This window comes from Macrotis lagotis, chromosome X, assembly GCF_037893015.1.
Source record: "Macrotis lagotis isolate mMagLag1 chromosome X, bilby.v1.9.chrom.fasta, whole genome shotgun sequence".
Taxonomy (NCBI): Eukaryota; Metazoa; Chordata; class Mammalia; order Peramelemorphia; family Peramelidae; genus Macrotis; species Macrotis lagotis.
In genome coordinates this window covers 616,260,155-616,284,539 of record NC_133666.1, presented here as the reverse complement: position 1 = coordinate 616,284,539, position 24,385 = coordinate 616,260,155, and the positions used below count along the sequence as shown (strand labels likewise).

The 24,385-nt window shown below is 40.5% G+C and overlaps 1 protein-coding gene across 4 annotated transcripts in view; it reads right to left on the bottom strand.

The window, feature by feature from the left end:
• Window positions 1-24,385, bottom strand: part of ADGRB1 (adhesion G protein-coupled receptor B1) — a 268,497-nt gene that overhangs the window by 139,274 nt on the left and 104,838 nt on the right. For all 4 annotated transcript variants that reach the window (XM_074202856.1, XM_074202857.1, XM_074202858.1 and 1 more), the window contains exons 5-13: window positions 18,951-19,115; window positions 18,324-18,488; window positions 13,004-13,168; window positions 12,123-12,287; window positions 11,344-11,445; window positions 10,238-10,344; window positions 7,865-8,059; window positions 6,490-6,558; window positions 5,366-5,474 (exon numbers count right to left, since the gene is read on the bottom strand). In XM_074202856.1, coding sequence (XP_074058957.1) covers window positions 5,366-5,474; window positions 6,490-6,558; window positions 7,865-8,059; window positions 10,238-10,344; window positions 11,344-11,445; window positions 12,123-12,287; window positions 13,004-13,168; window positions 18,324-18,488; window positions 18,951-19,115 — 1,242 coding nt within the window. The remainder of the gene's footprint in view (window positions 1-5,365; window positions 5,475-6,489; window positions 6,559-7,864; window positions 8,060-10,237; window positions 10,345-11,343; window positions 11,446-12,122; window positions 12,288-13,003; window positions 13,169-18,323; window positions 18,489-18,950; window positions 19,116-24,385) is intronic.

The following is a 24,385-nucleotide window of genomic DNA, read 5'->3' as shown; positions in this document are numbered from 1 at the left end:
AATCCTTTACTTGATTCCAAAAAATCAATTAGAAAAGTACATGGAGAGGGAGTTAGACAACAGGTCATTGAAAACATCTAGGGAATCTAATAGATTGATTTAAAAGCTCAATATAATTCAAAAGAACATTTTAAGACATGGGAAAGAAGAGGGGAAAGGGCAAAAGTCATATTTAGATGTCCAGTAACTTTAGTGAGAGGATAGCTAGAGACAAACAGAGTTCTGGGTCTCCATGGAGTTAGGAAGACTCATCTTTCTGAATTCACATCTAGCCTTATTAGCTGTGTAACCCTGGGTAAGTCACTTCAATCTGGGTGCCTTAGTTTCCTGTAAATGAGTCAGAGCAGGAAATGACAAACGTCTCTAGTATCTTTAACAAGAAAACCCTAAATGGGATCAGAAGGAGTCTGAACAACAACCACCTTTATGAAGGAGTTAGCAGTTCCATTGTCCTCTCCTAGTTCTGTCCACCACATTGATATACAATATGTGTCCAGAGGAGGACAACCAAGGTGGGAGGGAAAGAAGAAGACTTGGAAGTAGGGCAAGGGACAATATACTTTCTGTTCTTAAATATCTTAAGAGCCATATAAAGAACATAGAATAAAAGCTTATTCAGCCTGGCCACAAAGAAATGAATTAAAGGAAAGTAACTTAAAGAAGAATTTCCCCACAATCAGTCATGCCATAATGGAATGGGAAAGAGGAAGCCTCCTATTACTAAAAGTATTCATGCTTAAGGTTAATGATAAGAGTCAAGGATGCTATAGAGAGATTCTTTCCACAGTGAGGGACATGCTAATATAATGTTTGAGGGCCCAGCAAAAAGAAGACTAGACTTGGAATTAAAAAAAAAATAACAAGCTATATTTGAAACCCATTGTTGGCACTAACTGTGTGACTTTGGACAAGTCATTTTCCCTTCTCTAACTTTCTATGATTCATGCTGAAGAAATTCAACTCAAGTGCCTATCCCAGAGTTGTTTTCAACCTCAATACAAGACTCCCTGTGAGCTTGGATGGATTCAGTTTCCTTTCCAAGGAATTTATACCAAATTTCTTGACAGCTCTGGTATGCCTTGACTCTACAGTTTATCAATATAGATGTATTTTCCATCTCTACTGCTACTGCTGAAAATATAAACTCTGATGTAGCATTCTTTCTCCAGAATAAAGAGAGCAATGGGACACTTTTAAATAAATAAACAAAAATAAAGAGATCATGATTTAACCATCTATCCTGTTTTGAGAAATTTTCTCGGACAGGAGTCATAATTATAAAAAATTGGCATTGGATTATATGCCACCATAATTCCCTTCCTCAAGTACCCTCAATTGCTACCTATCTCCTCTGAAATTAAATACAACTGATTCAGCTTGGCAATTAAAACCTTTCACAAACTATCTCTTGTTTACCATTTCAGATGCAGTTCACATTATTCTCCCTAAAACTCTATGTTCCATACGTGTTAGCCTACGTTCTGCTCTCCATTTCCACTTCTCCCCTCCGTTACTTTGCATCCACTATCCTCAATATCTAGAATGATTTCCCTCTTCATTTGTGGCTCTTAGAATTCTGAGCTTCCCTCAAGACTCAGTTCAGGTGGCATCCCTTACAGGAAACTTTTGATGATTTCATTAATTAATGTCCTTTCCCTCCTCAATGCATCAGATCTATACTTACCTGTTTTACATGTTATAACCCTCCAGTGAAAGTCAGGAGCAGTTTTTCATTTTGACTACATAGTCCAGGACCTTGCATATGAAACTTAGATTGTTGAAATGAATTGAAACTTAATTGGATAAAACTTCAATCACTCAACCAAACATGCTTCTATTATACTTAAAACAAATCATATAGAATATCAGAGCTGAGATATTCCAGGCATGCCCTTACTATTTATTTTCCTATACTACTATTCCTTTGCCTTTACTTTCATTTCTCTGACTTTGCCAAGACAATCCTACCATGGCTTGAATGGAACTTCTGCTGAGTTTCTCTCTTTATTCCTAAGGAAGGTTACCACCATCTCCAAAGAACCTTACCTGAAAAGTGCTCTACCACTATCCAAGATGAAATTGATCTCTGTTTCTCAAACACCTCAATTTTATAACAGGCAGGGGTCTTTGAGGTCATTATCTTTTCCAAAACTCATTTTACTGACGAAAAACTGAAGTCAGAGATGGAAGATGCTTGCTCAAGGTCATAGTGAAGTGGTGGCAGGACTGAAACTTGAACCCATAACTTGACTGTATTCATTTCATCCTAGCACCCAAGTCTCATTCCTCAGTGCATAGTAACAATTGAGGAATGACGGTAAAAGAAATTCCTGAAAAGCTCTGAGAACCATTGGGAACTGGATTTGAGATGGAGATGGAGTAAGCCTCCAATGTTTGGAAAGTCCAAACCTGAGCAGGAGTTTTACAATAATCTCAACAATTTATTATTCAATATCCCTTTGAAGGATTCTAATGTGAGGAAAACTATTCCCTCCCCAAGCAGCACATTCTGCTTTGGCAGGGCTATTAGGAAATTATTACTGCTATTGGACCTGACAAGATTATTTTTATGTTAAACCAAGATCAAATATTTCATGCTACTTCTTGTCAAGTATCCAAATTCTTGCCAAACTAGTTTTTCCTATTCCCTGTTCTCTTGCCTTTACTACTATTTCTTTGCATTTGCTGAGCTTGAATGGAACTCCTCACTCCTTCACCTTCTGTTAGAGCCCAACCTTTCCATCACTGCAAAGGTAGAGTGTGACCACCTCCAAGGAACCTTTCCTGATAATCCCACCATCACTGCCCAAAATGAAACTGATCTATCCTTCCTCAAAATCTCTCAGGATTTTGACTTGCTCTTTCATCATAATTTTCCTCCATTCAACTCTAAACTCAAAAGCAGCACTTAGAAAAGCAATAGTAATAGAATTGATAATGATAATAACAATGATGATAGCTAGCATTTAGGAAACACTTTAAGTCTTTTTTTTCAGAAACAACATATATTTTCTCATTTGATCCATGTGTTTAATCCAATTCAATTATTATTTATTAACAACTACTATAGACAAAGCACTTGGAATACAAGACAAAATGAAAAACTGAAACAGCTCCTGTCTTTAGAAAGCTTACATTCTTCTAGAAGAATACAACTTATAAATATATAAATGGACATATATATGTATATAATTATGTTTCTATATACACATATTAAAATTTGAAGAGGGAGAGAGTATTAAGAATTGGTGGAAGGGTGTCATCAGGAATGATTCCCTGTATGAGGTGATATGTGAGGTGAACCATAAGGAATAGTAAGAATTTGAAGTTATGAAGATGAGGAAAGAGTGCATTTAGATATGGGGGATAATCCACTATGAAAAGTCAAGAAGGCTAGAAATAGAAAGTGGAGTCTGGAAAAGAGGAAATTGACTATTGTGAATAGAATGTTGCATAGCTTAAGATTAATATAAAATGAGCCAAAAAAGATGGGTCAGAGTCAGAGACAAAAGAGTTTTTATTTTATCCCACAGGAAACAAGAGGACAGTTAAGATGTCTGTATAAGGGAGTTACATGGTAAGTCCTGTATTTTAGGAATATTTGCAGAAGATAGATTGTGAAGGGGAAAGGCCAATGACAGAGAGACCAATTTAAAGGCTCTTGAAATACTGCATGGAAGAGGAGAAAAGACCTGGATTGGGGCAATGACTTTATAGGTGGAAACAAAAGGGTAGATGTGAGGGAAGAAATGACAAGATTTGGTAACTGACTGGACATGGTGAGATCAGAAACTGAGAATGTCAATCAGAGTAAATGAATGACTGTATAAAGCTTTATGTGTATAATGCCCTGTACATATTAGGTGTTTGTAATTTATTATTTAATTGAATTAAGTCACAGGATCTGAATCTTCTGTTAAGAGCTTTGGAAATTATCTAGTCCAAGACAGAAGGAGCCCCATCCCTGAAGAGAAATTCCCTGACAGAATCCCTGAAAAATGGTCATCAAGATTAAAGTTAGCCAGGGAACTCATTATTTCCTCAGATAGTAGAAGCAGTAGGAGAAGTAACAGTGTTTACTAGAATGGTGGAGATCAACATTCCAGGAAGGAGACTGGACTGTTCCCAAAAGTTACCATTTATTTCCCATTGAGAAAAGAGAGCCTATGTGAAATGGTGAGGGACTGGGGCTTGGTGGGGCACCACTGGGGAAGCAAGGGAAAAAGAATCAAATGATTCTTATCATTTGGCCGAGATCTTCTTGGATCCCTCCACCTGAGGTCACTTGTAGCTAGGACAAAATATGATGAGGTAAATAGGAATAGGGGCTAGTTAGTCCCTGAAAGCAGCAGTGACTTAGGAGGGCAGATACAAAACATCTTAGGAGAACATGCCCAGGATTCATCATGAAAAGATTCTGCTTTCTGAAGTATGATTTGGGCAGTATGAGCTGTTTTTAGAAAGAAAAGTGAAGGGAACTAGATTTGAGTACTATTTCTTCCTAGCTAACACAAAGCAAATGATTTGGTCTTTCTGGGACTTAGTTTCCATTTCTGTAAAATAAATTTAATCAAAAAAATATTAATTAACCACACAGGTTGCTATGAGGACAACTCACATATATAATAAGCATACATTTTATATAAAATATGAATATATGTATATATGTTATATGTATACATATGAATTCATAACTATAATGTATTTTTTCTTTAGACTTGAAAAAGTCCTTTGAAAATAATAATTTCATGACTCTAGAGTACTTTAAGGTTTATAAAATATTTTGCTTCCTAAATTCTATGAATTAAAGATAGGAAGTATTGGTTCAATATTTTAGAAAGGGAAACAGGGTAGGAAATGTAAAAAGACCTGCGCCTATAATCACACAAATAATTAGTGAGGGAGCTATTACTCAAATCCAGGACTTCTGGATTTCAGATTTTCTGCCATTGAGAAACTGAGAGGAAAACGGGAGATAACGGGCTGGTGACAGGAATAAGTTTCTCGGAGAGAATCAAGAATCCCCGGAAGCTCTAGACATGAAGGAGGGATCATCATGCGTTCTGAAGATCCTTCGTAAGAAGAATTCAAGTAAAAGTTGGATGTTACAGGGAAGATTTCTTATTCATCTACAGGCTGGATAGCTCCTTCCTAACCCTGAAAGCCTATGATCCAACTGTGGGTTTATGCTGGCCCATTGGAGAAGGATAAAGGGGCTGGATTGGGTATGGAGGTGTTTCAGGAACAGGTATATGATGCTTGGGTTAACTTATTTATATACTACTAAGACTGGAGATGAAATCACCTAGAAATGAGAGAGAAGAAAAAAAGAAGGAGGTTAGGGAAGAAAGAAAGGGAAGCTCACCCAGGTTGTCTGTCACTTGATAGGAATCACGGAAATCCTTCATGCGAAAGCCAATGACGTCGACAAAGTCCTCTACCAGGCGGAAGAGCTCCTTAGCATTGGGGCCCATCTGATGAGATGGAGATGAGATATAAGCACAGAAGGATAGCTTCTCAGAGCTGGAAGGAACTTCAGAGACTATCTAGTTCAATTCCCCACCAAACCCCTTCAACACTTTACTGACAAATGGTTATCTAGCCTACACATCAAAACCAGAGATAAGCTCTAGAAGTAGCTCATTTTATATTGGGGCACAACTAATTATTAGGAAGTGTATCCTCATGTTGAGTCAAAATCTGTCTTCTTATGGATACCCCACCTCCAACCAGCAGGGTCCCAATTCTATGCCTCTTGGGATAAGCATGAAAATCTGATCCTTGTGCCCTATGAAAATCTATCAGATACCTGCAAGTGTCATGACTTCGCACTAAGCTCTTTTGCTTCTCATTTGTTTCTCACTTCATGCCAATTCCCAGATACAGTCTACATATGTGTTTAGACACATGGATTCATGCAGTTGAAGTCACCTTTCAGTGTGTTAAGGAAATCTTGTTACTTTGATAATCTAAAACCAAGAGATAATTTCCCTCAACCCTAGACAAATAAAAGGGCCACAAATAGGAGAAATAAAATAAAAAACAAATCTAGATAATTTAAGAGTTATCAGATAATTCAAAAAGCACTATCTTTTTTTTGACTAATTAATTAGATTCTCTAGTTCAATACTCTGCCAACTGAATTGAATAATCTTTCCTATTTGTTTAGATCTCAACTAATATTTTAATGAACTAGTAGTCCCTGAGTTTATAGTGTCCAGGATTATGCTGGCAGAAGTTTAAGAAACCTCCATCTGGGTAAGAAATTTGCAAGTGGTTATCTGTAAGTGTGAATAATTAAAAGTTGGTGCTATACATGACCACTTGGGTAGAGGAATGAACTTCAATAGACAGTGGTAGTTATTTCTGGTGATAGATGTATCTAGAAAAGGGTAATGGGGATTAGGTGCTCTGGAAGAGTTCTGGGCTCCTTCTCCAGTTAGTTAAGGAATGTGGGGAAAAGGAAGAGGACTTGTCTCCAGTCCATACCAGCTGGGCCTCCTCCCACTTGTCCCGGTTCTCTTCGGTCAGCAAGTTGCTTATAATCTGGACAAAATTCTGAAAGAGAGAAGAAAGGTCAATAGGCTGGAGAGTTTACCATAACTGGAGTAAACCCAGTTAGTGTTTTGGTTTCTCCCACTTCAATTCATCTCTTCCAGGTAATTTCCATGTGAAGAGAGATACAGGAGGCTGTGGGAGAGACATAGAGCAACAAACACATAGCCTCAAATCTTCAGGAGATGGTAGGAAGATGGGAGAAGACAAGGTAATGATGGGAGTGATGACTAGTTGTGATGGAGATGGCACCGGTGATGGTTCTGATGTCAATGCTAGTAATGATGTCAATGGCAGTCATTATATGACAATTTACAGTGATGTGGTCTTGGTGATATAGTGGTGATATTGAGAGTAATGATAGTATTGGTGATGATGATGGTGATAGTGATAGCAATGTTTTATGGTTGCAACATTTTAGTGATGGTAATAGCAACTGTAATGCTGATAGTGGTGATGATATTGTCATTTTACAATGAAGGCAATTATGGTGCTGGTGAGGATGATCTTCAATTCCCACTCTGTGAACCCTCATATCTCCCACCTGATACCATATCACCTCCTTTTCAGCTTCCTTTTGTATGTTGTCTTCCTCCATTAGAATACAAGCTCCTTGAAGGAAGGTACTATTTTTTGTTTTGTTTTATTTCATTTTTAGTATCTAGCACAATATGTGTTGCTTAGTAAGCACTTAATAAATGTTTTCTAGGACAGAATTGGTAAAAAAAAAGTGACAGTGATGGCAAGTTGGTGTCTTTAAACGGTAACACGGGGAGTAATGGTACAATTTCAGTATTTGTTATGATGTTTTTCTCATTTAATCAAATGAGATACACATAAAGGGCTCCGTAAACCTTAAAATTCTATTACATGTCTGGCATATAAATATTGATTGATTGATTGGTTAAAATGTAAGATGTTGTTGTTGCAGCTGCTATTGCAGCTGCATTTGTTATGGCAGTAATAAATTATTATAATGAACAAATCAAAAAGCATTTAGTAAACTCCTAAAGTATGCAGAACATTGGACTAGGCACTACAAAAATGAAATAATCCAGGAAGAAACTTACATTTTGCTGGAGGAGACAACATGTAAATGAGAGAATGGTAATAGGGTAATTAAAATGTTTTTGTTTTAATATTTGGCAACCGTGGTGATGATGATGGTGCCATGGTTTGGCAGTGGTGTTGGTGGTAAAGGCTGGTATTGTCATGGGAATGGCAGAGATGCTAAATCCTTACAATGTCCTGCACTGCTCTTCTCCTCAATCCCCAAAGACCCAAGAAAACTTTTCTCCAAGACCCTTACCTGCACATCACCTGGGGTAGGACTGTAGTAGGCTCTCCGGAAGATCTCAGTCATATTCCTCAGCACATCAATAGTGGAGAGGAGGTCCCCACTGTAGCTGGTCCCATCCTGAGAGATCTCCACCAGGGTCTGGATCACCTCTGACACCCCCTCACCTGGAATCCCCCTCTGAGCTTTTGCCAGGTGCTCCCGGGTCTGTGGAGAAGGGTCCCAGGAGAAGGTTGGAGGCAGGGGCTAGATGTGATGATCTCAATATAGCAAACCAATTCTCAGCATCATAGTCTCAAGACTGCAGTCTGAGATGTCATCTAGTTCTATGTCCCACCCAGTGCAAGAAAAAAAGACAATTTTTCTGACAGGTTATTCATATTCTTTATGAAAACTCCCTGCGGACTGTTGAGTTACTCTTTCCTGGGAATCCCACTGTGAACTGTAAGTCAGACAAATCAAATGGAATTTCAAAGGGCTTAAAGTTTCTGTGTTTTGAGACCTTGAGAAAAGGAGCTTCTGAGAAATGTCAGTATCCCTTCTAAATTCTTAAATGACTCCATTAAGACATGCCCTTTGACTTTTCCATCAAAGGGACATAGGAAATCTGATGGGAATCAATAGTCCAGTCATAGCCTCATAAGAGGGAGTCAGGAATAGAACTGCTTCCCCTTCCTCAAAGGTGAACTTGCTACCAGCTCCTGCCTGTTCCTAGAGAAATAGAATAGAGAATAGTTGTGGACAAACAGTGAGAAGGGTCTAGAGGGCTTAGATAGAAGCAGGATTTTAAAGCTGAAAATTACCTTCTATCAATTTCCCGGGGAGGAAAAGGATGGAGCGGATTCTGAGGGAAAGGCAGGGAGGGAGAGAGAAGAGTGATGGGGATGATGAGGGCAAAAAGGTTGAAGGACAGAGGGAAAGAAGGACTCGCAGAAAGAAGGGGAGAAAATTATAGAATCAAAGAATTGTAAAGCTAAAAACTACCCTAAAGATCATTGTGCCCACCCCTTCAATTTACAAATGAAGAAATAATTGAGGCCCCACCAAATTAGTTGATTTGATTGAAGTCACACAGCAGGGGTGTCTAAAACCCAGGTTTCCCAACTTGCATTCCACTGCCTTTTTTTTAAGGAGACACTGGGAATAAGTAACTTGCTCAAGTTAATAAGTGTCTGAGGTCAAATTTGAACTCAGGGTTAGTGCTCTGCCCATTTCACTGCCTTTCCCACCATAGCAAGCTCACAGAATGCTACATCTGGAAAGGTCCTCAAAGGTTATTTAGTCCAACCCCAAATCCAGAGCAGGGATCTCCTTAACAAAAGGCCCAAAACTGGATACCAGAAGGGAAGACGTAAAGGGAAGATTAGGAGAATGGATAATCTGGGGAATGAGAGAGGATGGAAGGAGAAAGAGAAACAGGAGGGAAGAAGGAAATGAAAACTGAAGGGGAAATAGGAAACAGAGGCAGAGGTGAAGGAACCAATAGGTATAAAATATCGGGATGGTCAGAATGGAAGAAAACAAGAAGGAAAGGCTTCCCGGAGTAAATGGGGCTGAATCTAGAGCCTTAAGAACAAGTAGGCTGAGTGGCCAAGAGAGGGCATTCCTGGTATGAGCATTGGGTAAGCAAAGTTCAGGCAGTGGGAATTCCTTGAGTGACAAAACTGAAGACTATCAGAGCTGGAAACTACCCTAGAGATTATCTAGTCAAACCTCTTCATTTTACAGGCAAGAAAAATTGGGTCCTGGAAAAGTGGCCCAAGATCACAGTTTTATTATGATCATAACCCTAATGTAGATTGCTAGAACTAGAGGATCCTAAGTTTAGAGATAGTCTGCCCCAAATGTTTCACCTTTTGGAAGCAGACAATGAGATTCAGAGGGGCTCAGGAATTTGTGGGTGAGGTAGTTGCAGACAATGTAATATCCAGAATGACAAAGCTGGAAGGAACTTTAGGTCCTAAAATATAGAATGTCAAAACTAGAAGGGAATCCTGAAACATGGAATGTTAGAGCTGAAAGAGACCTTAGAGACCATTCTAGTCCAAAGTGCTCATTTACAGAAGAGGAAACTGAAGTCCATAGAAGTCAAGTGACTTGTCCAAGGTCATGCATGTGATGAGAAATAAAACTGAGACTAATACTCAGGTCTACTGGTTTTAAGCTTAGGGCTCTTTCCACTCTGTTATAGCATCAGGAAGTTTCAGGATTTGTCCTTGAACCCAGTGGCCAGATAGTGATAAATGGAAAGAGCCACATCTCTCTTATAAGTGGTTGAGGAAGGGGGTAGGAGGGACTGTATGGGGAGGAGGAAGATAGAAACCCTGAGGCAGAGGCAGAGGAGGATGGAAGTCCTCTCCAAGGAGTCAGTCGCTGGTCCCTCACCATCATTTGGATGTTCCTGTAGTCAATGGAGACGCACTTGATGTAAGTGGGGGGCTCCCAGTAGGCGATGCCTTCCTCATCCAGCACACACCTCCTGAGGATGAGGCCTGGGGGGAGTGAGAGGAAGGGGAGGTTTAGGTTATGTCTCAGAGAGCTCCCCAGAGGTTATCTCATTCATTATCCTTCTTCGGTAACAAATCATAGTACCAAAGATTCCTATAGTCCCTATTAGAGATTTCAAGAGCTAGTCAAGCCTCATCATCCTTGTATATTATCTCCTTGCCGCCAAGAATTTGGCACAACCATGTCTTGGGGTCCCTTAACAGCCAATGGGATGTCCCGACTATTTTTCTATCTCTGGTTACAACCAGAGAACGATAATGGTGGGAGGAACCTTAAAGACTTTGAGCTTCAACCCCTTCATTCTACAGAGAGAAAAAAAATGATATCCAATGAAGGAAAGGGATTTGGCTAGAGTCATTCAATAAGGTGAGAACACACCCAGGACTAGAACACACCCCGGCAAGAGCTGTCTGCCCTCTCCCTTGAATCTTCAAAAAAAGATTCTGAAAAAGAGCAGAATATTAAATAAAAGCTAGGCATGGTTATAATTCCTCTCAGAGTTTCTGAAGACTGTGTGCTCTTGAGGGAAGGGTTTCTAACTCCTCCCTCTCTCCTCCTCATCCCCCACCCCACTATTTCTCAAGTAAAGAGCATAGGTATCAGGGAAGTTTTTTGGAAGAGAGAACAAACTTATTCTCTGTGGCTCCTGAGAGCAGAACTAGTGGAGGGAAGTTGCAGGAAGGTCAATCCTAGTACAACTTCAGAAAGAATTCTCTAATAACTGGAGCTATCTATGAGTGGGGAAAAAAGTATGTACTGGGAGTAATGAGCTCCCCATCAAAGACAATATTCAAGAGAAAGCTGAATGACCATTGGTCAGGAGTGTTGGGGAAGGAGTTCCTGAACTTGAAAGGAAGTTGGACTAGATGCTCACTGAAGGACTTTCTAACTTTGAATTTGATCCTATGACAGGTGGAATAAGAAGCTCGAGAAAAAGTCCCAGAGCCCAACCCTCCAAGTCTGGTACCACCAAGGACTCATACCTGTGGCATTTCGGGGGCACCGTATAGCAGCCACATCCCCAGCTGGAGTCTCCTTCCAGATCATGGAACCAGCATTATCTTCATAGCAGATCTCATGGGGCTCTATCAAAAGGCAAGAGATAGTCAGGTCTTCAGTGACAGGAGGGTACATTAATCAGACTCAGAAAAGAAAGTTGAAAAGAAGAGAACAAAGGAGATGGGCTAGAGTTGGGTCAATTAGTTGATAGAGTGCAGTGGAGCCAAGTTAGAGAAGTCAAGTCAAGTTCAGGACAGTCCTCCATATAGGAAGAATAATTGACCCCCAGTCATTGCATAGCTTCACACTGAACCTCAAATCTGGTCACAGACTGAGCCAAATTTAGTTGTTAGAGATTTCCAGAGTTAGCTGAGTGCTGCCATCCCTGGATGTTACCCCCTTGCCAACTAGAACTTGAAACATCCAAGTTGCAGGGGTCCCTCAACAGTCAGTGGACTGTCCCAGAAGAGCTAGAGTAGAAACAGAATAGGACCACAAGATCTGGACTTCAATTCTCTGGTAGTCACAGTCATAAAGAAATCAGTCAGAAAGATTGAGGGAAACCAAGGCCCCTGTGTCTCTGAGGAATTCTTCTGGGTGGTAGGGGGGAGGAGGAAGGAAAGACAAGGGAGACAGGAGAAAAGATAGAAAAGAGATGAGGAGGGAGGTGGGAAGAGAGAAGTGAGAGGAAGGAGACAGAGAAAGAGAGGGGGGGTATAAGGGGATGGGGCAAGTGAGGTGTCTTGAAGGGGATGTGACTCACCAGGACATCTCCTCTGGCTACACTGTCTGTATTCTTCTTTGGGACCCTGGCAGGCCTCACCCCCAAAGAAAGGACCCTGGCAGGCTCGGTCACGCCTCTGGGTGCCCCCTCCACATGTGGTACTGCAGGTTCCCCAAGTGCCCCAGGCTTGCCACTTGCCATCAACTGGGAGGGTGAGATATGACAACATAGAAATACAAAGAAATAGAAACACGAGCTCAGAGGCAGAAATATGAAAACAGGCAGGAGACCCAGAGTTGTGGAGACACACAGACACATAAAGGAAGAAATGAAGAGAAAAGACAGAGACAAGTAGAACAAGACACAGATAATATATAGAGAGAGACATAGAAGCATGGAAGGACAGAAAGACATGGAGACATATGGAAGTCACAGGTGAACAACAAGAGCAACACCAAGGTAGGAGTACAAAGAGATTCAGGAACAAACAAAAATAAATTCATGTAGGAAGACATATACAAATAGGAAGACATATACAAATATCAGAAAAGGAGAAACCCAAAGAACCCAAGAGTAGAAGAAGAGCAGAGTAGGTCCCAGATGGGGCCTGTGAGCCAAGGACCCACATTCCACAGCCTTGACCAAAGCTTCCCCTCATGCCCTCAGTTTATCTCCCCTTGTCCCACTTCCCCTCGACTCACCTCCCCTCAACCTATCATCTCCCTTTGGCCTATCTCCTTTCATCTATCTCCCCTCATTCCATCATCTCCCCTTGTCCCAATGTGCCTTGGTCTACTTCCCTTTGGCCCACTTCCCCTCAACCCATTATTTCCCTTTGGTCATCTCCCCAACCATCTCCCCTTGGTCCTCTCTTCTTCTTACATGCCACCTAAACCTCCTTTTGCAGGATGGGTACTGACCTGGACACTGCCGGAGGAAGCAATCTCGAGTCTCTGCCCAGTGGCCCTGGCATTCGGCCCCTCCATAAGAAGGTCCATTGCATTCCCTTGTTCGTTGCTGGGTACCATTGGAACAACTGGATGAGCAGGAACTCCAACTTGACCACTCATTCCAGTTGCCATCCACTGCCCGGCCCGGGGGGAGGAAAAGGGACAGAACACAGAGCATGAATACCTTTCTTGGACTTACCATACCCTGGTGATCCCACCAGGCAGCCTGTGGAGCTGCCAAGTCACATGGGTTCAGAGCAGTTACTGGAACTCTGACCATTCCTGTCTCTCAATAGTCTCAGAAGAACTGTAATAAGAAGGTGAGGTCCAGACCCATCTGACACCAATTCAATGGGCCAAGCAGGTGAGACAACAGGCTACTGTTCTTCCTCATAACTACTATGAGCAAGACTTTCCACCAAGCTACATCCACTGGGGTGGGAAGGAGAGAAATGACAATGAGAAAAAGTCAGTGAGCTATGGTTCCTGTCCACCCAGGACTTAGAGTTTAGTAGAGAATGGGTGGCAAGACAATGGCAAAGATCAATAGGGCATAGATTTAGAGCTGAAAGACCTTAAAAATCATTAAGCCCAACCCCTGATTTTACTGATGTTAAAACTGAGGTACAGAAGGGTTAAATGACTTGCCCAGGGTCACATTGCTAGTAAATATTAAGAAACTGAGGTCAGATTTGAATTCAATTCAAGGCTGGTTTTCTAACATCTAAACCATCCAGCTACCCCAGTCAGAAATTAGTGAAAATCAAGAAGTTATTTCCCCCCCCCATTCAAATTCAAAGTCCTGAAATCTACCTGAAGACCCCTGAGGGGTCTGCAGCCTGCAGGTTTCCAATACTTGCTGAAGAATTCCTGCTTAAAAGCTATGCTTCTCAAGACCCTATGCTGAAGAATCAGAATATTTTCTTCTTTTGCCCCACTCTATCTCAGTATATATTGAGGGAGAGAAAAAGAAAACACACCTGCCCTCAAAATCCTTCCAGGCTGTGGAAAAGCTTGAGAGTATAGGTTGGGAGAGAAGGATGTCCAGGGGAGTGCCCCAAAGTCAACATCATAGAATCTCTAAGCCAGAGGGTACCTCAGAGGACATCAATCTAACCCACATGTAAGAAGGAATCACTTTCATAACATATGTGACAAGGAGTCAGTCAATCTGTCCTTAAATATTTCCATGGATAGGAAGGCTCTCTACCTCCTGAGGCAGATCATTGCTCTTTTGGATAGTTTTAATTCTTAGCAGAGATAGTGTGGTATATTTGACAATCATTCTCAAGGAAGATCTGGGTTCAAGTCCTGTCTTTGACAAATACTGGCTTTGTGACTCTGGGTAAGCCATTAACCTCTCTTTTGATACTCCAAACAACTCTCAAATACTGTAAATTCTAAAGAATATGCATGCATAGGTAGAAAAAGGGTCTAATCCATGTTTCCCCATGTCAATGAAAGCAGGTCTGATCCCTTTCCCCTCCAAAAAAAAAATTAAGGAAGTTCTTCATTTCTCTCATGACTTAAATTGCTTCTCACAAACTTTTGCCACTATTTCTGGAGTCAAGAGGAACAAATTCATCAGTCACAAAATAAATTTTCGAGCTCAGCACACAGACTTTTCTTCAACAAGTTATTCTCACTTCTTTCAACTTCATAGGATTTGCTCTTCAGTCTTTTCATTCACTTTGTTGCTTTCCTCTGGATATTTTCGGGACAGTATATCAATGTTAGTGTTGTTGTCGGTGGTGTTGCTATTGTCCAGTCATTTTTCAGTTGTAGCTGACTTTTCACAAGCACTTCGGAGATTTTCTTGGTAAAGTCATTTGCTATTTTCTTCTGCAGTTCATTGTATTTACCCGAAGTCACACAGTTAGCAAGTGTCCAGATTTGAACTCAGGAAGATGAGCATTACTGACTCTGGACCTAGCACTCTATCCAGTGTGACACATAGTTGTCCCTCACTATATCAATGTCCTTCCTAAAATGTGACTCTCGGATAAACCAAGAAAGAGTATATCAAATAGTGAGTAGAAAAAGTATATCAACTACTGAGTCCTAGATACTATTTCATTAACTTTTCTAGCTCCCACACCCCACTATTAACTCACGTTTCATTTGCAGACTGCTAGGACTTCAAGATCTTTTTTTTGTAAGTTAGAACTGGTAACTACATGATTCTCCCCATTTTGTACTTGTGGACTTATTGACTTTAACCCAAGAGTCTGGCTCTACATTTACCTCTATTAAATTACCTTTCTTTTGATATGGCCTTTAGCACTAGTCTGTTGAAATATTTTAAGATCCTGATAGTCATAAAATATGTTAGTGAATACTTTTGACTTCATGACACTATAACTATTATCATCACTTCAACTAACATCTTTCACTACCACAAACATAATCAGCATTATTATTATCAACCCCCATCACCAATACTACTATCATCCCCACTGTCACCATCATTATCATCACCATTTCTATCATGATCACTGTCAACATTACCACCATCACAAAAGTTATCACTATCATCACCATCACTGTCTCTGTTATAATTACCACCACTGTCTACATTACAATTCACCACCAACACACTGTCTATATTAACATTTCCCACTGTTATCCTCATTAGCTTGGTCACCCCTACCATCCCCAGGGACCTCCACCACCACCACCACCACTACCATTAACAGCATCACCAGTAGTAGCAGCAGCACTAGCATCAACAGGATCTGTTGCTTTTGTAACAATTTTTTTTCATAGGATGAAAAGGTTGAAAGAGTTGGGAACAGTTTTAAAAGATGAAGGCTATAAATTGAACTGAACCCCCAAAAGGAAACTCAATGAAGGGTCATGTGAGACCTGAAAGATTGAGCTTGGGAATGCCCATAATATCCCAAACATAGATTCATGAGTTCCCAATCTCCAATATTCCTTAAAATTGCCTTTTTCTTTCAAGGATAAAAAGAAAAACAGGTCCCAGTCTGAGAATCTCATAAGATGCCTCTCTGAATTGCCATTGATGGAAGTTCTTGGGGTCTAGGAATGTCGTGGACATCCCTGCCCTTCAAGGCTTCTCTGACACTTGGCAGAAGAACCACGTTCTTGTATGCCAAATAAGAGGCTATAATGGTGAGAATATGATGAGGCGAACCTCTAATTATCTCATGACTGACCCTGCAGCAGAAATGATGGGCAAGGATGGAAAACAGCACCCAATGGTCAGTACCCTGGGGAGCCACCAGTTGAACAAGCATCACTTTAGCAGTTATTCTAAATGGATAAGGATCAAATTGGGAGAGGCAGCAAGAGAGATAGGATTGTAAGGGTGAAAGCCTGAACAGGGGAGGTTGAGGGATTGAAGGGGAGCAGTGATCCATGATAGTAGAATGGAGAGGCAGAGAGACAAGAGACACACAGAGACAAAGTCAGAAAGATAGACAGATTTAGAGACAAAGAAAGATAGAAGGATAGACAGACAAAGGTTGATGAGAAAGACAAGCAGAGTGATAACTGAACAAAAAACAGAAAATCAGAGTCGGAAAGACAGACACAAAGACTGAGAAATAGAAACCTTGATAAGAGATACATTAAGAAATAGAGTCAGAAAGGAGAGACAAGTAGACACAGAACCTAAAGAGAGAAACATAGGCCAAATAGAGGGAAGAGAAGAGACATCTAAGGGAGAATTTCTTAGCAGTCAGAGGCATGGGGGCAGGGAAGAAGAGAGCATTTGTATTAAACAATTTGAAGAACTGGCCAGGAGCCTGCTTAATCCCCATGGCTATTTTTAAAGCTATTTTTCTTCCTCTAAGCTATTTCTCTCTGCTTTCTTTTTGTTAAAGAAACAAGTGAGACTGTGATTGCATAAAATCATGCCTATGGCAGCCAGGAAAGCCCAAGGATCCCTAGCCTTCACCTTTAAGGAGCTGAGGAGTTACCTGCCTCAAGAGACACTATCTCATTCTCTACCTTCCTTCCTGGAGATGGGCCTGGCTCGTTCAAGAAGAGAGGTCCCAGGCTGGAAACAGTTCAAGAGAAAGTGAATGGTAGAAATGGGCATTCCTCTCTCTTTCAATCTCTCTTCACCATGAAATCGTCCTTAATCAACTTCACCTACATAACTCTACTTGCCATTCTCAGTAGGCCTACTCATGCATGGTATCTGGACCACAACATGTCTTTTAAGCTAAGTAGGTCATTACTGGGCAGCTAAGTGATACAATGGATGGAGCACTGGGTTTGGAATTAGGAAGACAGCATTCTAAGTTTAAATCAGTCTTCAGATACTTACTGACTGTGTGACCTTGGACAAGTCAAAAAGTCTGCTTGCCTCAGGTTTCTTACCTGAAAATTGAACTGGATAAGAAAATGGCAAAACCACTCTAGTATCTTTGCCAAGACAATTCTAAAGAGGGTCACAGAGAATCAGATATTATTGAAATGATTGAATAACAGCAAAGTTCATTATCTGTAATGAAAGTTGGGATTTTGGGATAAGGATGGAGATGGTGATAACAATGGTCCTGTTCGTGGTAAAGATAGTTACAATAGTAGAATGTAAACAACTCCTTGTGGACAAGAACTCTCTTTGCTTGAGGCACTATAGTTTAGCACCCACCACAGTGTCTGACATATGGAGAATATTTATTAAAAATTTGTTGCCTAAATGATGAATGAATGAATAAACAAATGATGTTGGTGATATTAATGTAAAAAGAATCTCTGATAATAGTAGGGAGTGTGAATGGGTCAATAGGCATTTATTAATGCCTTCTCCTATGTGCCAGTCCAATAAACTGGGTCTTAGGAATACAAAAAGGAAATAGAAAAAAGATGGCAGTGATGGTGATAATAGTGATGGGTTTGGCCATAGTAATGGCAAAGAAGTTAGCTAAGTATGGGTTACATGTGAAGATCAGTGATTATCCAAAGATCATATCAAAAGAATTTTAATATCTAATGTGTCAGACACTAACATGGCAATGTCATCTGCTACCATGGCTTTGACAACAACTACAATGACTGCTGCAAATGCAATGGCTGATATCAATTCCTCTTTCTCTTAGAGAGATACTGTGGTATCAGGAATAGAGCCGGCAAAGTGAATAGCCCTGGGAAAGAGAGGAACATGAAAGAGAGGTACCCACTATCAACCAAAATATATATGAGGGATCAACTGGTCCTCAGAGACAGCTAAGGGGATCTGCCCTTTTACTATTAGTCAACCCAAGTTGGCCAGCCCAGCCCCATACCTGATCAAGGGCTCTTTCTCCCTCCAACTTACCAGGGCACAGGGCAATATTGCAAAATTTTGTCTGTTTTTCTGGACCTTCACAAGGGTTGCCTCCAAACTGAGGTGGACGGCAGGTACGGGTACGGTCCCGGAAGCCTCTGCCACAGGTAGATGAACACAAACTCCAGGGTGACCACTCATCCCAAGTCCCATGTACTGTGAGGAAAGGATAAAGTCATCAGGAAATTTCCCTGCCTCTGAAACATTACAGATGATAATTACAATCCCCTTCAAGAAAATTCATATGCCACTCATAGAGGTCAAGGTTCTTGCTGGCTTGTTCCTTCCTTAACCATACCCTTTTTGCCTACTAAAAGCTAACCTTCACTAGAAAGCCTTCCTTTATTGAATTCACCCTGTTGATCACACCAAGGCAATGTGTCTCCACCTCAAACCAAGGGCCTCCTGAAGGCTGGGCCTGCCCCTGGAGGAAATGGGCTATTTCTTGCCCTCCAGGTCTAGAAATTGCTGAAGGTAAAGTTTATGCCTCCCTTAAGGACAGGGGTCATGTCTTTCTACCTCAAGACAAAATCCTAGAAACCAGGAGATGAGATGTTTTCTTCAACTAGAGACTCCCATACCCCAGTATTCCAACCTTTTGTTGGAGGGAGGACTTACCTGGACAGATAGCTGAGTTATTGCATTGTCTTTGCTCCCTCAGGGGCCCACTACACTGAGTACTGTAGGATGAGGAGACACAGAAACGAGTCCGGGTCTGCCACCCCTCACCACATGTAGTCGAGCAGACACTCCACGGGGACCACTCCTCTGCTGCAGGGTCTCCTGTTCAGACATGGGACATTAAAGTCAGGGTCAAGTCAAATGTAACAGGAAAGATTTCAGGGAAGCCAGCATCAAAATTTTCTTCCCATAAGAATCATTAAATGATGGCTAGGCTCAGAGAAGGGTTATATAAGTCCATACTCAGGAACAAAGGAATGAATATGGTAATGATAATAAAGAGAGAAAGAAGAAAAGGAAAGAGGGAGAATAAAAATAAGTAAAAGGGAGGAGAGAAAAAGAAAAAAGAGGAGAAAGAAGAAAAAGGAAAAGAAAAAGGAACAACTAGAGAAAGAGAAGAAGGGAGGAGAGGAGAAAGAAAATGTTAATAAATACATGTAATTTCCTCAGTATTTTGTACTTTCATAGAATCTCCAATGGGAGCTCAGAGTACACCTAATTTGAATAGTACTTTGAATAATGATCTCCTTACAAGGTTACTGACAAATGGTCATCTTGACTTTGCCTAATGACATGCTGAAAGGGAACTCCAGATCTCCTGAGGCAACTGATTCCATTTTTGTTGTTCTTGCCTCTGTTTAGTGACCCTATTGGGGGTTTTCCTGGAAGAGACACTGGAGTAGTTTACCATTTCCTTCTCTAATTTATTTGACAGATGAGGAAAATGAAGCAAATAGGGTTATGTGACTTGCCCAGAGTCAAGCAACTAGTAAGTATCTGAGGCTAAATTTGAACTCAGGTCTTCCAGGTCCAATGTTTTATACGTGATGCCACCTAACTTTAGCTGACCCATTCTATTTTTGGATAGCTTTATTTATTAGGAATCCTTCAGAAAAATATATTAGGTATAGCTATGTGATGCAGTTGATAGAGGGCTGGGTTTAGAGTCAGAAAGACTTATCTTCCTAAATTCAAATGAAATGAAAGTTTATTTTTTATTATATTTATTTTTATTTTTTGTACAAATGATGTTTTAATATACATTACTAAAATATTCTTTCTTAAAAGTAAACATAAGGGGCAGCTAGGTGACGTAGTGAATAAAGCACCGGCCTTGGGAGTCAGGAGTACCTGAGTTCAAATCCGGTCTCAGACACTTAATAATTACCTAGCTGTGTGGCCTTAGGCAAGCCACTTAACCCCATTTGCCTTGCAAAAAAACCTAAAAAAAAAGTAAACATAACCCCCCCTCCAGAAAATATAGACCCTCATGAGCAATAAAGTAAAGAGGAAAAAATTAAAATTAAAATTAAAAAAAAAAATTAATAATAGGGGCAGCTAGGTGGTGCAGTGGACAGAGCACTGACCCTGGAGTCAGGAGTACCCAGGTTCAAATCTGACCTCAGACACCCGACAATCACCCTGCTGTGCAGCCCTAGGCAAGTCACCCAACCCCACCTGCCCTGCAAAAACCCAAATAATAATAATAATAATAATAATAATAATAATAATAATAATAATAATAATAATAATAATGGTGCTTCAGTCTGTGTTCCAACACCACCAGCTCTGTCATGAGTGGATCACATTATTTATGATAACTCCATCACAAAAGCTACTTCCATAATTTTCCACTATTGCCATTGCTGATTGCAACTCCCTCCATTCATACTTCCCCACTACCATACTCTATATTTTCTTTCTCCTTTCACTCTGTCCCTCTTCTTAAATGTGCTGTAGGGTAGCTGAATGGCGCAGCAGACTGATCACCAGCCCCGGGGCAAAAAGGACCCAAGCCCACAAACCACCCCTAAGGCCCAGAAACCATACAGCCTTGTGGTCCTGGACAGGCCATCCAATTCCAGCCCCTTGAAAGAAGTAAAAAGAAAATGTGTTATATCTGACCACTCTCCCCCATGGTCAACCCTCTCCTCCATCACTCACATCCCCCCCTTTTACCCTGACCTCCCCTCTCCTTCTTACTCTAGATGTCTATATCCCATTGAGTATATATGCTGCTTCCTCTCTGAGCCACCTCTGATGAGAGCAAAGGTTCCCTCATTCCCCCTCACCTTCCCCCTTCCATATCATTGCAATAGCCCATTGTAATAAAAAAATCTTATTATATGAAATATCTTAGCCTATTCCAGCTCTCCTTTCTCTCACTCCCATTACATTTCCCTTTTATCCATTGACTTCATTTTTACAATATATTATATCTTCAAATTCAGCTCTCTCCTGTGCTTCATCTATAAAAGCTCCTTCTACCTGCTCTATTAAATGAGAAGTTTCTGATGAGTATTATCAGTATCATTTTTCCATGTAGGAATGCATGCAACTAATCATCATTAAGTCCCTCATATTTTACCCTTCTCCTCCATTCTCTGTGCTTCACCTGAGTCCTGTATTTGAAGATCAAACTTTCTGTTCAGCTCTGGCCATTTTAAGAGGAACATTTGAAATTCCCCTGGTTCACTGAAAGTCCATCTTTTTCTCTGGAAGAAGACATTCAGTTTTGCTGGGTAGTTGATTCTTGATTGCATTCTGAGCTCCTTGGCCTTCCAGAATATTATATTCCAAGCCCTATGAGACTTTAATGTAGTTGCTGCTAAGTCCTGTGTGATAGTGACTGCAGCTCCATGATATTTGAATTGTGTCCTTCTGACTGCTTGTAATATTTTCTCTTTGACTTGGGAGTTCTGGAACTTGGCTATAATATTCCTGGGCATTTGTTTTATTTCTTTCTGGGGGAGATTGGTGGATTCTCTTAATTTCCATCTGGGCAATTTTCCTGTAAAAATTCTTTAAAAATGATGTCAATGCTCTTTTCCTGATCATGACTTTCAGATATCTCAATGTTTTTTAAATTATCTTTTCTGAATCTATTTTCCAGATCAGTTGTTATTTTTCAATGAAATGTTTCACATTTTCTTCTAATTATTCATTGTTTTTGTTTTGAAGTAGTGTATCTTTACTTCTCATAAAGTCAAGAGCTTCCTTTAGCTCCATTCTAGATCTGAAGGATTTGTTTTCCTCAGAGAACTTTCTTATCTCTTTTTCCATCTAGTCAATTATGCTTTTTAAAGCATTCTTCTCAATAACTTTTTGAACTGTTTTATCCATTTGACCTATGCTGGTTTTTAACATATAACTTTCTTCAGCATTTTTTTGGATCTTCTTGACTAAACTGCTGACTTCTTTTTCATGTTTTTCCTGCATCACTCTCATTTCTTTTCTCAATTTTTCTTCTATCTCCCTCACTTGATTTTCAAAATCTTTTTGAACTCTGTCATAACCTGAGCCCAATTTCCATTTTTCTTTCAGTCTTTAAATGCAGGAGCTTATACTTCCTCATCTTCAGATTGAGTATTTTGATCCTTCTTGGGATCATAGACAATGTATTTCTCAATGGTGTTCCTCTTTTTTCTCTGTTTAGTCATTTCTCCAGCCTGTGCCTGCTTTGGGGATGCTTCCTAGGCTTTTGAGTATTAGTGGGACCACCCCCTCCTACAAAGATCTCAGTGTGTGAGGCTCTGTCTTCCCTCCTGTTCTGTGAATGACCACAAGCACACTCCTCTGCCATGGGGCTGAGGTGTGGGGGGGAGGGCTGCTGTTCTATGGGAGGCCTACACTTCAATTAGGATGAGGGTCAGATTAGGATTAGGGTCAGAGCCCCAGAGTCCTGTTCCAGATACAGAGGACAGACCTCAGAAGTCTCTCTCCACTCCCCTACCTTTGGTAGGTTGAGCACTCAAGGTTTAGTTGCCTGGGGGCTCCTTCTTACCAGCTCTGCCTGCTTCCATTTCCTGGATCTGAGCTGCCACAGCCATGCTGCTCACTGAGTGTTCTGAGTGCTGGGCCTCATGTGCTTGCTCTAGCAGAGGTCCCCCACTGATCTTTCAAGTTGTGCCCAGTGCTTCCTGGGGTGTAGGTCAGAAAACTGCCCCTGCTGCTGTGAGCCTGGCTCTCAGGTGTCCTGGGGCTGCCTCCTGGAGGCTGAAGTTCCTTCACTCTGGTGGGCCACCCCTCTAACCCTGTGGAGTGGAGCCTTTCCACTATTTTCCAAGTTACCTTGTTCTGGAAAATTGTTCTGTCTCTCGAAAATTTAGTTAGAGTCATTATTTTATGATTTTTGAAATATTATAGAGAGAGAGCACCTAAGAGAGGCTCTTCTCTTGTCACTATCTCTGTCCCCAAAAGATATTTTTGACCTTTGTTTTTATTGTCCCTGTCAGTATTCAGTCAACTATACATGTAATAAATCTGCCATCAATATCTTTATCCATCTCACTGATATAAATGCTAAGTAGAATACTGCCACTGACAAAGCTCTTGGGACACTCCACAAGAGATCTCCATCAAATCTGATATTAGTATTGACATTGGTTAATGATTATTCTTTGGGAACCTTCTTGATTAGTCAAGTTTAAATCCTGGAATGTAATTGATTTCAATAAAGAGTTCAGGATTTGAATCTCAAATAGGGGAGGCTCTTAAAGCAGGAATGGGCAACCTTTTTTTCTGTCAAGGGCCATTTATATATGTATGTATATATGTATATATGTATGTATGTATTTTTTAAGTTTTTTTGCAAGGAAATGGGGTTAAGTGACTTGCCCAAGGTCACACAGTTAGGTAATTATCAAATATCTGAGATCAGTTTTGAGCTCAGGTCCTCCTGACTCCAGGACCTGTGCTCTATCCACTGTACCACTTAGTTGCCCCCATTTGTATATTTATAACATCATTCATGGATTATATAAAATTATCAATTTACAAATTAGCCTGCTGTATGTGGACAAACATTTAATTAATTCATCCCTAAAATGTTCTTAGATTTGTTGAATTTCGAGTCCAACCTGTAGTTGCCATGGCTGCATCAGACCAAAAGATTTCAAGGGCCTTATATAGTTCATGGACTGGATGTTCCCTACTCTTGCCCTAAAAGAAAAATATTCTTGGTGGTATCATTTCTGGTTGAGGAGTAATCATGGTTAAGGATTGAAATTGGGGCAACTTTAGGCAAATTTAGGAAGTTCACTTCTGCCTTATCTGATAAAAAAAAAAGGTTCCTTTCATATAAGTACATAGAATCATAGGATCTCAGAGTCATAATAGACCCCAGAGGCAATCTATCCTAAGTCATCTCTATCCCTGAGAAGTAATCATTCAGTCTTTATACAGGAACTCACGACCTTATAAGGCTGACACTTCACTTTTTGATAGCTTGACTTGTTACCAAAGTTATCTCTTATACTCACATTCAGTTCAAATCTACTTTTCTAGAACTTCCATCAATTGGTGCCAGTTCCAGTCTTTGGGAAAAGAAAAAGTCTAATGCCTTTCCAAATGACAACACTTCAAGCTTTTAA